The sequence below is a fragment of the Alosa alosa genome, chromosome 21 (assembly GCF_017589495.1).
Source record: "Alosa alosa isolate M-15738 ecotype Scorff River chromosome 21, AALO_Geno_1.1, whole genome shotgun sequence".
In the NCBI taxonomy this organism is placed as follows: domain Eukaryota; kingdom Metazoa; phylum Chordata; class Actinopteri; order Clupeiformes; family Clupeidae; genus Alosa; species Alosa alosa.
Window position 1 is genome coordinate 4,799,482 of NC_063209.1, and position 15,434 is coordinate 4,814,915.

At 41.4% G+C, this 15,434-nt stretch overlaps 2 protein-coding genes across 4 annotated transcripts; one reads left to right on the forward strand and one right to left on the reverse strand.

The window, feature by feature from the left end:
• The first annotated feature begins 659 nt into the window (after positions 1-659).
• On the forward strand, positions 660-8,984 carry syvn1 (synovial apoptosis inhibitor 1, synoviolin). 2 transcript variants are annotated; one of them, XM_048231515.1, is made up of 16 exons: positions 660-868; positions 1,706-1,850; positions 2,847-2,939; positions 3,056-3,208; positions 3,300-3,348; positions 4,755-4,858; positions 4,987-5,113; positions 5,211-5,310; positions 5,556-5,621; positions 5,784-5,900; positions 6,095-6,252; positions 6,483-6,635; positions 6,826-6,969; positions 7,464-7,647; positions 7,755-7,858; positions 8,105-8,984. In XM_048231515.1, the coding sequence occupies exons 2-16, from the start codon at positions 1,719-1,721 to the stop codon at positions 8,287-8,289; spliced, it is 1,869 nt and encodes a 622-aa protein (XP_048087472.1). In that variant the 5' UTR covers positions 660-868; positions 1,706-1,718; the 3' UTR covers positions 8,290-8,984. The 2 variants fall into 2 exon arrangements, with proteins under 2 accessions (XP_048087472.1, XP_048087473.1); XM_048231516.1 differs by having other exon boundaries at positions 6,486-6,635.
• A 159-nt stretch (positions 8,985-9,143) lies between these two features.
• gpr137 (G protein-coupled receptor 137) lies at positions 9,144-13,470 on the reverse strand. Of its 2 annotated transcripts, XM_048231517.1 has the most exons (8): positions 13,270-13,470; positions 11,835-12,618; positions 11,696-11,745; positions 11,369-11,600; positions 11,024-11,173; positions 10,390-10,518; positions 10,191-10,300; positions 9,144-9,802 (listed from the first exon to the last, which is right to left on the reverse strand). In XM_048231517.1, the coding sequence occupies exons 2-8, from the start codon at positions 12,207-12,209 to the stop codon at positions 9,706-9,708; spliced, it is 1,143 nt and encodes a 380-aa protein (XP_048087474.1). In that variant the 5' UTR covers positions 12,210-12,618; positions 13,270-13,470; the 3' UTR covers positions 9,144-9,705. The 2 variants fall into 2 exon arrangements, with proteins under 2 accessions (XP_048087474.1, XP_048087475.1); XM_048231518.1 differs by having other exon boundaries at positions 11,835-13,470.
• Positions 13,471-15,434: the final 1,964 nt, after the last annotated feature.

Below are 15,434 nucleotides of genomic sequence, written 5' to 3' on the forward strand. Positions count from 1 at the left end.
GATAAAAATCCGCATATGAAATGCTATTGGTCCGCGTAGTTGTAGCAAGGCAATGTTGGTCAAATTACAATCTTTGGTTAAACTCTTACAGTGAAAAACTCTCTATTTTGAGGAACAACGCCCCCAAAATGTGGGCTATTATGAGTCACCTATATTTTAAAAGAAATTGCAATCCTCAGACCTGTTTATGTGGTGGTGTTTGAAGCATAAGTTACATCATGCTTTTTGAGACCTTTGAACTTTCATGCAACTCACTAGGCTATTAGTTAGTCGCCTTGTTGTCTCTTATTTTCTGTGATTGATGACTACGGTTAAATGTAAATACGGTGTCTCAGACACCAAATATTTAAGATATGACGCCTATCTACAATCTTTGCAGACACTTTAATGAGGTTAATGATTTGACGTTATTTGGGTGGTACTAGTAATTATACATTCTGAAAGGGTGGTCCCGAGACTGCTTGGATAGTTCTGATGGCTCCACATCTGTTTATATATTTTCAGGAGAAAAAAAACACGAATGTAGCCCTAAATATTAATTGACTGTTGTATGTAGAATAAAACAATGGCCTTACTAAAATTCAATACCTGAGTCAGAGGAGCCCTAGTAATAAACGCCACCCTTTATGGTTGTATGCTTGGACTATCCCGGAAGTGAGGTGGCTGCTCTGTCGAACAAGCGAAAGATAAACACGTATCCGAAAGGTGGAGATGGTTTAAATAAAAGAGAATAGGCAGCTGAGCAGGATTTGGCGATTAGTTTAGCTGTACTTTGTATTTTTTACAAAGGAAGTCAAAACATTCCTATAGCACTTTCTGTAAAGAAGAGGTTTTGTTTCTGGGAAAGTCTGCGTTAGCGACAGAGTCGGTAAGTCCGTTTCCCAAAGCACTGGCTGGAACCTAACGTTAGCTGACTATTTTATCCAGCTAGGATAGATTTGGCTAATCACATTCCTTCTTTTAAAGCTCTGAACTTTTGCAGTATTAGTTGAAAGAAAATAGTGGTCACAGGATAGGACATACTTTTAGTAGATATACTTTTGTTTGCCCATTTAGGGTTTCAGACGAGCCCATATGGGATACAGTTCAGGGTTAACGTTAATATTAGCATTGCTACTTTAGCTGTCACAGCCACAGCTAAGATATATGGCTAATTTTGCAAAGCGACGTCTTATTCCCTTTATTACAGTTGTGGCTTATGAAATTGATGAACAGGTTGAAGGAGGCTATTGCTAACGTTGGCTGAAGTTTATTTAATAAAGCTTAGGTGAACACGTCTAAGTTATTCACCTTGTATGGGCAACGAGTTGCTATCGTCTCTGAACAGGCAGCTTGCTAACCTTAGCTAGGAACCAGGATCTACAAATTGCCAGATGTAGAACTAACTGAAACTGCCCGAAAAGGGGCAGAGTGAGTCACCATTACATAGAAACAATGATCCTCTACCAATTTTCTACGTGATATAGTAACAGCTGATATTTCTGGCGTGCAAAGGTGACTGTTATCATGGCATGAAAAGCAGGCCTGCATGTTTCTTTTTCTGCACATCATTAGAAGTTAATTAAACGTAATTAAACCAAAATATTACCGAACATTACCCAAACTAAGCCTAGGTTGTCAAGTCATTCATACAGATTGTATAATGTATTTGTTAATGCAGATTATGAAATGATGATTGCTCAGAACCACTTGTTCCACTCAACAGCTCCTGGCACAAGATGGTGCGAGCAGCCCTGGTTACAGCCACCAGTATGGTGTTGACAGGGGCGGTGGTGGCCCATGCCTATCTTCTCAAACACCAGTTCTACCCCACAGTGGTGTATCTCACTAAAAGCAGTCCCAGCATGGCTGTAAGTAACTTCACTTTCTCTTGATTAAATATGAAGAGTTGTGAGTTTCAAGAGTTTTCAAAATAGACCTTGAGTTGTAATATTTGTGATTCTTTTAAGTGCTGATTAGGGATGTAACGGTATGAAATGTTTACCTCACAGGTATAGTGACCAAAATTATCACGGTTTTCTGTATTATTGCGGTATTTTTAAAAGTGTGTTCAATATGTTCAGAAAGCACTGATAGGCCTACACAAGCTGAAATAGTTTCAAAAAGTTTGACAGTGTTTACTATGTTACAAAAATATGGGCAAAACCTTATCAACAGTTAACCGGGGACGCTGGAACTCATTTTTACCTGGGGGGTGCTCATAGTTGTTACTGAGTAGATGTGATCCCTTTATTCTGGTACATTTTAAGGTGGCCTATTGCTACTGGAGAAGGACATATTTTCATTTACATTCATAGACCCACATCCTGACTGCCGAAATTAACTTTGTGGCTACATGATACAGTGCACGTTTTGCGGTGAAAATGTTCCGCCTTTTAAAAGCAGGTGTAGCCTAATGCGAATCTCAGTTAAATCCATCAATTAGACATCAGAATCAGTAGGGTACCAGTTTTGTTTCATTGTACCAGGCCTACTGTATGTCAAAAGCTGGCTTGGATGAAGCTGGGAAGGATTAAACACACGGTTTCCACACCGTGGTAATCAACCGTGATGATCATGATATTTGAAATGAAAGCGGTAATTATTATCGTCAACATTTTTATCGCGGTTTACCATTATACCGGTAATCGTTACATCCCTAGTGCTGATAATGCTTGGGAAAAAAGAGGTCATGGTTGCATTATTCAGGAAGATAAAAGTTGTAATCATATGTTGAAGATGAATTTGTCAGGTTTCTACTGACAAACTCACTAATAGCAAAGCTAGGCAGACTTTGGTTAATATCAGTTATTGTTCACATAGTTTTCAAAGTTTGTATGAGCTTGCAATGTTGTCTTGTCTACCAGGTATTGTACATCCAAGCATTTGTGTTGGTGTTTCTGTTGGGGAAATTTATGCGCAAAGTCTTCTTTGGACAGCTGCGTGCTGCTGAGATGGAGGTAAATTCTCTACTTTTGTGACTCTTTCCATTTTTTCAATTTTATCCATCACCACTGGTTTTTATCGGTGGTTTCTCATGTTCACCTCACTTGCCCCTGTTCTTCACACGTTTTAGCACCTGATTGAGCGCTCGTGGTATGCTGTGACTGAGACGTGCCTAGCCTTCACTGTGTTCCGGGATGATTTCTCCCCTCGTTTTGTGGCCCTCTTCACACTGTTGTTATTCCTCAAGTGCTTTCATTGGTTGGCAGAAGACAGAGTTGACTTTGTGAGTGACTGCAAATGTCAATGGGATATTCATACCTTCATTTAGGTGTAGAATATAGGAGTAACCTGCTGTGTTTAAATTTTTATTCCAGATGGAGAGGAGTCCAAATATTTCATGGGTCTTCCACTTCAGGGTGTTGTGTAAGTATTTGTAGACATTTTAGAATCTTTTTTTCTTAACTGGTGAACGTGGCACCAAGTCGCAAGTCATTCAGGCACAGTCAAAAGTAAGGAAAAAGTAAGTTTGTTGTAAGGATCTTACTTCCTGTTTTAAGTAAAACTTCTCATCCGGTCAGCATTTCAATCTGAAACTGTATGCAAATATTCATGGTGCACCTGTTGCTGTTAGAAGGGTCCGTGTATCATTCATTCATTTGATATTCAATTGAGAATCCAAAATGAAAAAACGAAAAAAGGACTTGTTTTTTCATTATTTGTTTATGAATGTGATACAAACCAACAAATAACGCTTTGTTTTTCAGACTTTTGATTTCATGATCAGATCAAAAGTAGAACGTTTAAAAAACGGCCTTAGGCCCAAAACTGATTTTGATATTTATTTTTTCCGATTTCTGTGATCTGGAAGTCTATCCAAGTCACTTTCTTGGTCTAGACCTGTCAGTGCTCAGTGTTGCCAATTTAGTGACTTTGTTGCTAGATTTAATTTTAGCCATCCCATAGCAACAGAAAATATTGTCTAACAACTATAGCAAGAAATTGGGCGACTTGCGCAACGATGGCAAACTTGGTTTAGTTGAATCGACAGAAAATCATCTCCCTTCTCATGCCTGTTTCGTTTATTAACATCGCGTTCGCCCAAAGCATTATAGAAGTAATGACTGGCCTAGGCTATGTAGTATCAGCCCATGTTAGGGAAGTAGGCCTAGATGTTAGATCTATCAGCTCAGATCATCATTTGTCGCCAACGTCATTGGAAGGCAGCCAGCTGCAGTAGCCTTCTGGTGAGATTACACCAAAGACAGTAGCTATGACAGGGAAACTACAGTAGGGACACATCGTTCAACAAGCACATGATCAAAGGAAAGAGGGGCTACAACTTCATTCACAAACAGAGCAAATAATTCAAATCGAGCCATAGGCGGGCCTAGGCCCGTCTACTTGTCAGTCTTGCCCGTCCAACTAGGCCTAGTCCGATTTCACACTGCAAAACAGAAGCAGCAGCTGGCAATGGAAGTCAATAAATAATTTCCGGGTCACAGAAATCGGAAAAAATAAATATCAAAATCAGTTTTTGGCCTGAGGCCGTTTTTTAAACGTTCTACTTTTGATCTGATCATGAAATCAAAAGTCTGAAAAACAAAGCATTATTTGTTGGTTTGTATCACATTCATAAACAAATAATGAAAAAACAAGTCCTTTTTTCGTTTTTTCATTTTAGATTCTCAATTGAATATCAAATGAACGAATGATACACGGACCTAGAAGGACTGTTAGTGAATTTGTTTTAAATCAACTTGCTGTTTATGTTACTTGTTTTCTTCATACTTACCTTCTCTTTTTTTGTGTGTTGATGTCATGTGGTGCAGCTCTCATGGTGTTACTGGGAATACTGGACTTTCTTTTTGTAAATCATGCTTGCCATAGCATCATCACAAGGGGAGCCTCAGTTCAACTGGTGTTTGGATTCGAGGTATGGATATAAATTGTAGTTAAATAGAGACTTAATGGAATAAATTAAATGTATGCATAATCATGACGTGATTGATACATTTTTTACCATTATGTTGTCCTAATAATCCACCGCTTTTCTCTGTGTAGTATGCAATTCTGATGACCATGGTTCTCACAACCTTCATCAAATATACACTTCATACAATTGACCTCCAGAGTGAGAATCCATGGGATAACAAGGCCGTATATATGCTGTACACCGAACTCTTCACAGGTATGAGGCTCCTATGGTTCTCTTTTCTCTCATAGCCATCCAAAGTGCTCTCCTTTCACAACATTCAACAGTTATTCAACGACACTTTATCCCATAGGTTTCATTAAGGTGCTGCTGTATATGGCATTCATGACCATCATGATCAAAGTGCATACGTTCCCTCTGTTTGCCATTCGTCCCATGTATCTTGCTATGAGGTAGGAAGCCTGTTAAGCTTTGTCTGAAAATGATATGTTTGTGACTTGTCATCAATTGTTTATTAGGGCAACTTCTAAGTTTCTAAGTCATGATTTTCCTACTTATTGTATTTTCCCAAAGTTTAAGTGAGTTGTATTTGTATCATATTGGCTTGCATGGACTTCAACTTTTTGAATGTCCCTTTACAACAATTTTTCATGAACAGTCAAATATAGATAGAAATAGTTACCTATTTCTCCTTCAGACAATTCAAGAAAGCTGTAACTGATGCCATTATGTCTCGGCGAGCCATCCGCAATATGAACACACTGTGAGTACCACAAGGGACTTTACCCATAAAGATTTAAGTAGCAAACCCATTGCTTTTTGAGTTTAAAGTCAGCTTTCACAAACTTGTATGTTGTATGGAGAGACAAAGGTTCTTTGTTTTAATAACAATGTATTGACACATGGTTTTATGGCACTTCACCAGCTATCCTGATGCCACACCCGAAGATCTCCAGGCCTCGGATAATGTCTGCATTATTTGTCGAGAGGAAATGGTGACGGGAGCCAAGAAACTGCCCTGCAACCACATCTTCCACTCCAGGTGACTCAGACAAAATCATTTTGCCTCTGTGTAATATGAGTATTTATGTGTTTCTAACTGATGCCCTGGGTAGGATATCCTCTACGTCTAATTGCATTCCCTGTAACATTTGACATTATGTGGTCATTAAAATGATTCCTGACCGATACTATTGAGTTGGAGCTAATGTCAGTGTCCTCCTCCTGGGACTGCAGCTGCCTGCGCTCCTGGTTCCAGAGACAGCAGACCTGTCCTACGTGCCGCATGGATGTGTTGAGAGCCTCTCAGCCCAATCAGACACCTGCCCCGCCCCCTGCTCAGGCTCCGGCACCAGCCCCACCTGCCAACGCTCAAGGCCCTGTGCCCGGCAACGGTGAGTACCAGTCCAGACATGTGCACATGCACGCATGTACACACACTCATGCACACACTGTTCAGAGGGGAGTTGAGATTTTTTTTCTACTCAGTCACATTGCCTGGAGTCAATTTACCGACTAATGAGGGCAAAGCAGGCTTCATTGTAAGCAGACCACAATGTCACACACAGCTTTATGCCTCGTCAGGGTTTTATGTGACTCTAACCTCATGCTCTCTCCGGTACAGTAGCCCCAGGGATGATGCCTCACTTCCCCCCGGGGCTCTTCCCTTTCTGGGGGCCGTTTCCTGGGGCTGCCCCACCTGCCGGCGCACCTGGTGCTCAGGCTGCTGCGGATGCCCCCCCAACTGGCGCTAGCGCCACCCAAGCTCAGGCACAAGGTGAGAAGTTCAGATGTGCATTCAGACATCATCATTTACCTTCCTAGCTGGCTCACAAAAATGCCAGATCACATATGATTTGAACTTGATATAACGATGAAAACCAAATATTGTTCTTTGACTGGAAAAGCTCAGAAAACCATATGAATTTCAGATGTAAATGATTTGAATATTTTGGTGTTCACTACAGGGAGCAGTACGTCAGCCCAGCCTAATGGAGAAGCTTCTAGCACTTCTGTCCCTGGAGGTGCCATGCCAGGTTTCCCTTTCAACTTCCCTCCTCCACCGTTCCCTTCTGCACCATGGCTACCCATGCCACCACCACCTCCCTTCAGTAAGTTGCTGAGGAAAGGATGTGCAGTAATGTTATATATTTTTTTTTTTTTTTTCTGAATTTTGAAGTTATGCTTGCTAAATGGTTAAGTTGCTATATTTATATTGTGGTTGCCACCACCCGCAACATAAGGAAATCAACCCTAGCTTTGTAGAAATGTTATAGGCTGGGTAAATAGAAATGTGCATATTTTAGGTGAAAATGATTTTTGTCCACATGATCCTTTTCTTAAAGTGTTGTGTCCACACCTACATGCCATAGATGTGTTTGTTTGTTGTTGGTGGTGTCTGGAACACATTCGGGGGTGATGGCATTTTCAAGTCGTTCCATTTCAAGAGCTCGAAAGCGCCCGAGTAGACTAGTGTAGATGCGAGGTGCAAACACAAGTGTTTCAGATTCAAATGAAAACAGAATCGTGTGGATGTAGCCTTAGTTCCATTTCAGAATCCCATTATTTAGTTGTCTTGATTGTAATGCATGAACTCCCCTGCCAGTGTCCTCGATGCCGCCGCCGCCCGCCTCCCTGTCCAGCATGTCTGATGCGGAGCTGCGGGAGCTGGAGCAGGAGGGCCGGCGGGGTCTGGAGGCCCGACTGCAGTGCCTCCACAACATCCACACGCTGCTGGACGCCGCCATGCTCAACATCCACCACTACCTCACCACCGTGGCCACACTCAGGTAAGCTAGAGCTTTTCCCACCAGGGTCAAAGGTCATGGACCTCATTTATGAAGGGGTGAATGTGAAGGATAAACGTGGGTGTGCTTGTGTTTTGCGCTTGGCTCAGCCCCCCTCGGACTGAAGCCAGTGCTGGAGAGGCCAGTGGTCCCTCGACTTCCTCTAACACCAACAACACGGAGAACTCCAGCCAGGAGACCCCTGCTCAAAGCCGTGAGTAATAAGATTGGCAAATAATGGAATCATAGCCAAGAGTGCATCTTAGGAAAGAGGTGCTTGAGAGTTGACACAAAATACTATTGGAATTCGATTCAAATTGTATGAAGGTTGAAAAGTTTAAAAAGTCAACTGACAATTATCTGATGGGTATTTCAAGTGTCTCAGACTACTTAGAAAGAAAAATGTCACGTTTAATTTCATTAAAGCCAACACATTTCTCCTTGCTTGCCGTTGAAACAGCTGAGCCAGTTTTGGGGGCGACGGGTTTCTCTCAACCAGACTCCACCACCGCGGAGGAGAAGAAGGAAGAGGAAGGAGAGGCCGCCGCGGCAGAGGAGGAGAGCGACGGCGGAGAGCCCAACGCGGCGGAGCTCAGGCGGAGACGCCTCCGCAAGCTGGAGACCACTCCACCCCCTGACCACTGATGCCCTCTCAACCATGCTGGATGATGATCACTTTTAACAAAAGACTTCAGTCAGCTGAATTCATCTTATGTGTCTCTCCTCACGCTGGGCAAAGCTACACGGCCAGACTGGACGAGGAGGAGACCCGATGTGCCCTTACCCATTCTTTAACATCGCATACATGGGGACACGGTGTTGTGCATGTGTGCAGCACTACTTTTAGCTCATGGAACGTTGTGCGTTTAGGAACGAATCATGAACCGTGGGCACTACTTACTGTGTAGGGTGAACCAATACTATGCGGCCAACGTTGGCCGACATTTTGCTTTTACTGTTGACTTGATTAAATTTGGGTAGGAGTTGTTTTTGTATGCTTTATGTTTCAAATTTGGATATCTTTCTCTTGTTTAGTATATGTTACAGCTGCAGTACATTGGGAAGAGTTGGTTTTAGCTACAGCCATTGTGTCCTTAAATTTGGCCTAAGGGTGTTTTGTTTATATCTTCAGTGTATTCCCAGCCCACTCTGGGGGAAGTGAATTTTCTGTGTGGTGAGAATGAGACATGTGAGACACGGTCTCTGTGGTGAGAATGAGACATACCGTGTGAGGACTAATTTAAATTGTACATACTGTATAAAGAGTATTAGAAGCATCTGTACATACTGAAGAGTAAATAATTCAAATTAAACTTTGCTTGACGTCAACGATCGCAAAACCAATGTAGTTTCTGCATTTGTAGAAACGTTTGTGTATGTGCAAATGTAACAGCCAATTTAGGAAGCTCAGTGATAAAACCAGTGAATCATCTACATGGAGATGTACTATACACCAGAGATATAGTATTAAGAACTCTAAAAATAAGTACAAGACAAAATGGTTTAATGGTATTTTATATATTAATGCCATCTTTCACAAGTTCCCTTTTAAATTGAGCCACATATTAACAATTATTAATACACAGCAACCTTATGCCTGATCAATCCTTTTATTTACACCCTCCCCCCTGGAATCAAAGAACATATCTTATATCTAAAATACTTATTTAAAGGTGTAGGTCATAGGAAAATAATTTAGAGAGCAATCTTTACAGGTTAAAGTATTAATAAAAATACATAAGTTTATACATCTAAAATCATGACTGAGGAATGATAAACATTCTAGAGACATTTACCCTTTTATCCACAAGAACTAAGACTGACTGACATTTGAGAGGGTAAAACTGTCAGTTTTTGGTTCCCTATAGCTTTAATATAGACCAGTGAGCTACTGGATCCCAGATGACCTCATCTCATCAAGAGAAATCACAGGTGTCTTTGACAAAATAGTGGTCTGGAATGTGAAGGTGCAAGTAGTCTCAAAGAAGTAGAAGAATTTGAGTGCAAATACTCCCCCTTGACGGAGGTCTTGGAAACCCCAGAGTATTTTGTGTCCTCTGGTCAGTTCTGGGGAGTGGAGTAGAGGGAGTGGTGCTGGTTGGTCTGGTCGTTGGGATTGGCAAAGAGAAGGGGCGCTGTCTCACTTGTGCCAAACCAGCTAGACAGAGGAGATCAGAAGAGAACATTCAATGTAATAGGCCTGTGTACCAAAATGATCAGTCCAACACTATCAAAAGAGTCTTCTCAGACTTACACTATGGATCAAACCATTAGCCTCTTTACTGAATATCTGATTTGACAAGTTATTTGGCTAAATGATATCACACATTTAACAACAAAAATTAATTTTAATAAATTTACTTAGAGCTTTGCTACATGACTGTGTGCATAAATGTGCTTAAAATGTCAAAACAATGACAATTGGCTGTTATGGATAAGTAGGCTTATGTTTATTATGGGTTCCACAACATTAATTCTCATTTGAATGCATCTGGGAAAAACACTTTAACTGAATATTCTCTTGAATAGTCTGTGGTGACTATTACCTGCTATGGTGATTGAGGCCCCAAGGACCACCTGTGTCGTCGTCCATCCTCCGAGGGTCATCAAAGAAGTAGGAACGTGGGCCTTGACTGCTAATGGCTGGAGTATAATTCTACAGCAAAACATCTTTAATCAAAACTGGGATCTTGTACCAACTGACACCGTTAGCACAATGGCAGTAAACAGGTCATGTATACTCACCACTTCCTGTGAAGGCTGGCGGACTCTGAATATGAGAATGAGCAAACTGGTGGGGAGCAGCTCCCAGATAAAGAGAATTGCCCCGAACACCAGGTACCCCGTATCACCAAGCTCGCTACGGAGGTCAGCCTGTAATACATTCAGACAATAGACAGACATGATCATCAAGAACAGCACCAGGGTGAATGAATACTCTCAAGACAGTGATTTACTCAGCTGATGAAAACACAACATTGTCCATCTAGGCCCAAAGTGTGGTCCGGGGACCACTGGTGGTCCGCAAGCTATCTCAAGTGGTCCGCGAGCAAACGTGGTAATTGCAATAGTTGCAATATTGAACCAACTTGTATGTAAATCCTGCAACACTGCCTATAGCTACGCCAGTTTAAATCATATGAATCCTCTGACACAATAAGCAAAGTGCAAAAACAGTAAGCAAGGTGGTTCAGTGAGTAGGCCTATTGTGTAATATAATGTTGACGTAGGTCTACTGTTTTTTTTTTTTTAGCTAGGTGGTCCGTGATTCTTTTTTTATTGGTTAAGTGGTCCTTGGTCTGAAAAACTTTGAGAAACACTGATCTAGGCTAAAAAAGGCTTTAATTGTTCAGCTCTGCAGCTGGGTGAGCAGTGGTACCTGGTCTGAGACGTTGTACCAATCAAAGTCAAAGGATTCCACCTTGTGATTTTTGGACAACATGAGCACTGCAAGATTGTAGCAAGCCCTACTAGAGAACAACAAAATCACTCCTGCTCCCTGTACAGCAGTCTGGCATACCGATGTCCCCTGGAGAAATGAGAAACACATTTGTCCTTATTTGCTCCATTGTACAACACAACCCATAAATGGAAAATAAAACAACAACAAACAATTCAATAAAACATGGTGGGCATAGAACACAACACAAATTCTGTGCAGCTTCCAAAAATAGCACTTGGGCTTGGAACAGGGATGAATAGTTTGGCTGAAGTCGTGCGTTACCCTATTGTGCGCGTTGAGACTGGTCGAGGGAGAGAGGCGGGTCAGGAGAAGCAGAGAGGCAGCCAGACAGATGGCCTGCACGATGAAGAGCAGGTCATTGACCAGGACCCGCACAAGTACCAGCCTCCAGGTCTTATCGCCAGCCTCTCCCTGCTCTCCGAGGGCGGCGCACACCACGTTCACACAGAGGAAAAGCGCACTCATGCCGCCGTAGGCGCAGCGGGCCACATACCTGCGAGAACAAACAGGGCGTCATGCGTCAAGTCAACTGGGGCTTTCCTTCAGGCAAAGAAATCTGTTATTTTTACTTCACTATGGTCAACTTACAGTCCTTTGCTTGGCTCGTAGCTGTACTTCCCCCTCACTTTCAGCACGAGCTGTACAACACAATGGTCTCATGTGAGTTCAACTCCAACCAAAGCCACTCAAGGCAATATTGTGCATAAATATCCCAGATGTCACTTACCTGTGTGAAGTACAGGTTGATGAGACTTAGGGTGAAAAACTGCAAGCATACGGGGCAGCAGTAGAGCAGCCAGTAGACTGGGGTGGGCAGGTGATTGGCTGCCAAAGCATTACAAAAATAGAAGGAAAAAAGGGTGGTGCGCAAGGCTGCCCAGAAAAGGCATAAAAAGAGGAAACCGCTCTGGTAGCTCCAGCGCTTGTGGCGGTATCGCAAAAGGAGCCAAAGCTGTATATACACTATTATGAAGAGACTTCCGTATAGGCAGGTGTACAGGGTGGTGAACCCCAACTCCACGGATGGGGCCATAGCAGGCTGAATAGGATAAGGGTTGAATGAGGAGTTGGGCGAAACAGTAGTTGGAGCTTGGTTTTCCATTTTGCTCTACAGTTGGTTGACTGAGACTAAGTGAGTTCTGATGGATGAGAGTCTGAGGTAGAAATTAAGTTGATAGCCTACTGGTTGCAAACAATTTGCACAGTGATGAGAGTGAGTCAGTTTAAGATTTTGTCTAAGGAATATGGAATATGGTGAAAAGAACCCACTGATGTATACTCAACAACGATGGATGCTATTGTTGTTGTGTTGTGTTGTTATTGCGTCTTAATAAAACGCTTCCCTGCAACACCTGATGTGTAAACATAGTTTAAGAACAGTGCTATAGGTCTATAATTTCCCATAGTCCAAAATAAACAAACTAAATAAAAACAATACTCAAATGAGATAATTCTGTAATTCCCTTGTCCTATGCTCCAGGAACACACTCAAAACACCTGAAGTCCATGTCCTTCAAAGAAGAAAAGAAAAGGGGGAAAATCCATTATCCATTCTGGACATACAGTCTGGTTACACAGTGTACTTTCGGAATAGCTTCTAGTGTACTTTCGTTATGCGAACTAGGGATAACTGGGTAGGTAGTGCTAGTTCCTGTTATGTGATTATGTAAGTAGTAGTTGGATTAATAGAAATACTCGACAATCGCAGTGCACAATCGACAGCTATATTGATCTGAATACTAATTACTGGATTGACAGTATTACAGAGCACTACACTACTATTGATGAGTCGACCTGATTCTTATGCTAGCTAGCAAGCTAACTGATTTGACAGTTTGCGTCATCGTTGTTCTGGGACCGCTACAATGTATTTCCCAAAACAAGACACTGGAATATCATTCTCTCGTTTTATCTGTCATCTGTAACGTTGCTAATATTACTCAGTGACAACACAACGCTAACAATGCAGTTTCTCTTTAAAACGACTTCATAATATTGTGCCCACTGGTTAGCACGTAACGTTAAAAACATAGCTAGTTAGCTTTTGTGGTTTAACGTTAAAGACTAAGTTAACAGAAGGCATCCCTTAGGCTATAATGATAACCTCCAAGACCTTTAAAGTTACAGCTGTTGAAAAATAGTATTCAAAACTATAATCTTACCTCTCTGAGTGTGCTTGTATTTCTGGGGATTTTCATTGTGTACTATCCAAACTTCTGTTTCATATCTTGTTAGTGGTAGGTGGATTCCACTTTAAGCTGACTACTGCCACTAGCGGTGTAGGAAGTCACTCACGTTTGCATGGCATCAGAGAATGTCTAATAAGGGGAGAACTGCCACTCTCGGAAAACTTCCGGTTTCTGAACTGGTTGCAGTTCCTTCTGTGGTTCCACATGAGGGCGCTCGTCCACGAGTGCAGAATGCATGGAGGTCTATGGAGCTGTACCCCTCAAAATCCACTTTTCTCAGGATATAATTTAATAATGTTTTTTCAAGTAATTTGAGTATTGTATTCGAAAGGGGAGGCAAAGAAAATACACTTGGTTGAGTATTATATTTTTTAAAGTCACTTAATTGTTCTAAAAAGCCTTTAAAATGTGTCAATGACGTCATTCATTAGCACAATGCTAGCGTGTTATGTGCAACAACGACCCAACCTGTAAGAAATCAAAAGGACATAAGTACTCGTTCATTCAACTTTTGACCTATAACTCATGTTGAAGTTATACAAACTACAATCAAATCTGAGATTTGTCAACGACAATCAGGTGAAAGAGACAAATTTAGCCGTCTAGCTCCATTGACTCCCATTCATTCTGCACTCATGGCGATCGCCCCCAGTGGAACTCTGGTGGAACTGCATCCAAAATTCGGTACAATGGGACTTAATACGGAGTGGCAAGGCTCTCCGTAGACGGGCTCTGATGGCATCATAAACAAACCAGTTGGCCTAAGGTTAAGGCCTAAACATGTGATCGTGGATAAAGTATGCCCAGAGAATGTCATATGTAGACGGGCTCTGGTATGACTAAATTACCACATGTATGTCTGTTTCTGCCGCCAATGCACTGTAGTCTATACCAACTCAAAATAGTGAAGGATAATTGGGAACTATGATGCACTATCCAAGTCTTTGATTTAGGCCTACAATAGCAATTTTCCTTGATTTGCTATACATTGCATTTGTGTAGGCCTATAGGCCTTATTAGCTTTATAATATAAACATATACTATAACCGTGGACGCTCCATTTAGTTTGTTCCAAAGAAATCTTATAGTATTTTGTGACAAAATATTATAGCATTTCTATAGGAATACTATATGCTACTATTTTGGGGCGTATTATAGAAGTACTACGACTGTACTATAGGTAAACAATAGAGTAAGGATATTATAGAGGTATTATGGCAGAAGTATTACTCTACACTACTATAGAAATGTTATAGTAGGCCAGGCCTATTACTAATTCATTTGATGCTCAACTTCTTCAAGTATCAATTAGCTCATGAGTTGGGAATTGTCTTAACTTAAATTTCCTTTTTGTTGACAAAATGGATGAACTAGGCCTACATACAAAGAACCAGTGCAATGTAAGTTATAGGAAATAACTAGTCTATGACATTTGGGAAATTATAATTAAAGTAATATATGAATTATTTATGAATAATAATTGCTACCTCTAACACAGGTAGGCCATGCTAATTATGCTAATTATAGGGCACCAGATATTATGTTGTAAAACCAGCAAATCCATGCAATATCTCAAATTTTCACTTTACATAGGGTCTGAAGCTTCCATCGACCATTGCAAGTGGGACAAAATGCTCAGCTGATCTCCAGATCCAAAAGAGTGAGTCAAACATCTGTATCCATCCCTGAAGAGGCACATTTGCCACAAGATAGACTTACTTGAAACAAGAAACAATGAGTAGGAATCTTCCTTAATGCAAATGGTCAGTCCAACTTCTTTTTTCACACAGAGGGTCATACCGGGACAGGTGATGCTTCACTTCAGCTCTCCCCATGGTCCAACTTGGTTTCTTCCCTGATGTCGAGTCATTCACACTCATGGATCAACTCTCTTGCATGGGACTTAATGAGTATGTTGTATCACCGAAAACCTTCACTCTGACACACAATGTTACAATTATTTTTCAGGCATAGAGAGATCCTTGGAAATGTGTTAAAGTAAGAAACTAATAGTACCAGTATAGTGTCTGCAACTCATCTGTGAAATATCACTTTACTTGTTCTACCACTTCTACCACTACTTATCACCACTTGTCTTTGTTCAGCACCTCACCATGGTGGAACCCAAACCTGTGAGA

Bases quoted from the DNA above. Each gene is read 5' to 3' on its own strand.
- syvn1 (XM_048231515.1), top strand. From the start codon at position 1,719: ATGGTGCGAGCAGCCCTGGTTACAGCCACCAGTATGGTGTTGACAGGG. The intron at 3,209-3,299 runs GTGAGTGACTGC...TTTTTATTCCAG, and splicing joins CAGAAGACAGAGTTGACTTT to ATGGAGAGGAGTCCAAATAT. The intron at 6,970-7,463 runs GTAAGTTGCTGA...CTCCCCTGCCAG, and splicing joins GCCACCACCACCTCCCTTCA to TGTCCTCGATGCCGCCGCCG.
- gpr137 (XM_048231517.1), bottom strand. From the start codon at position 12,209: ATGGAAAACCAAGCTCCAACTACTGTTTCGCCCAACTCCTCATTCAAC. The intron at 10,301-10,389 runs GTGAGTATACAT...GTTTTGCTGTAG, and splicing joins GCCAGCCTTCACAGGAAGTG to AATTATACTCCAGCCATTAG. The intron at 9,803-10,190 runs GTAATAGTCACC...TCCTCTGTCTAG, and splicing joins GGCCTCAATCACCATAGCAG to CTGGTTTGGCACAAGTGAGA.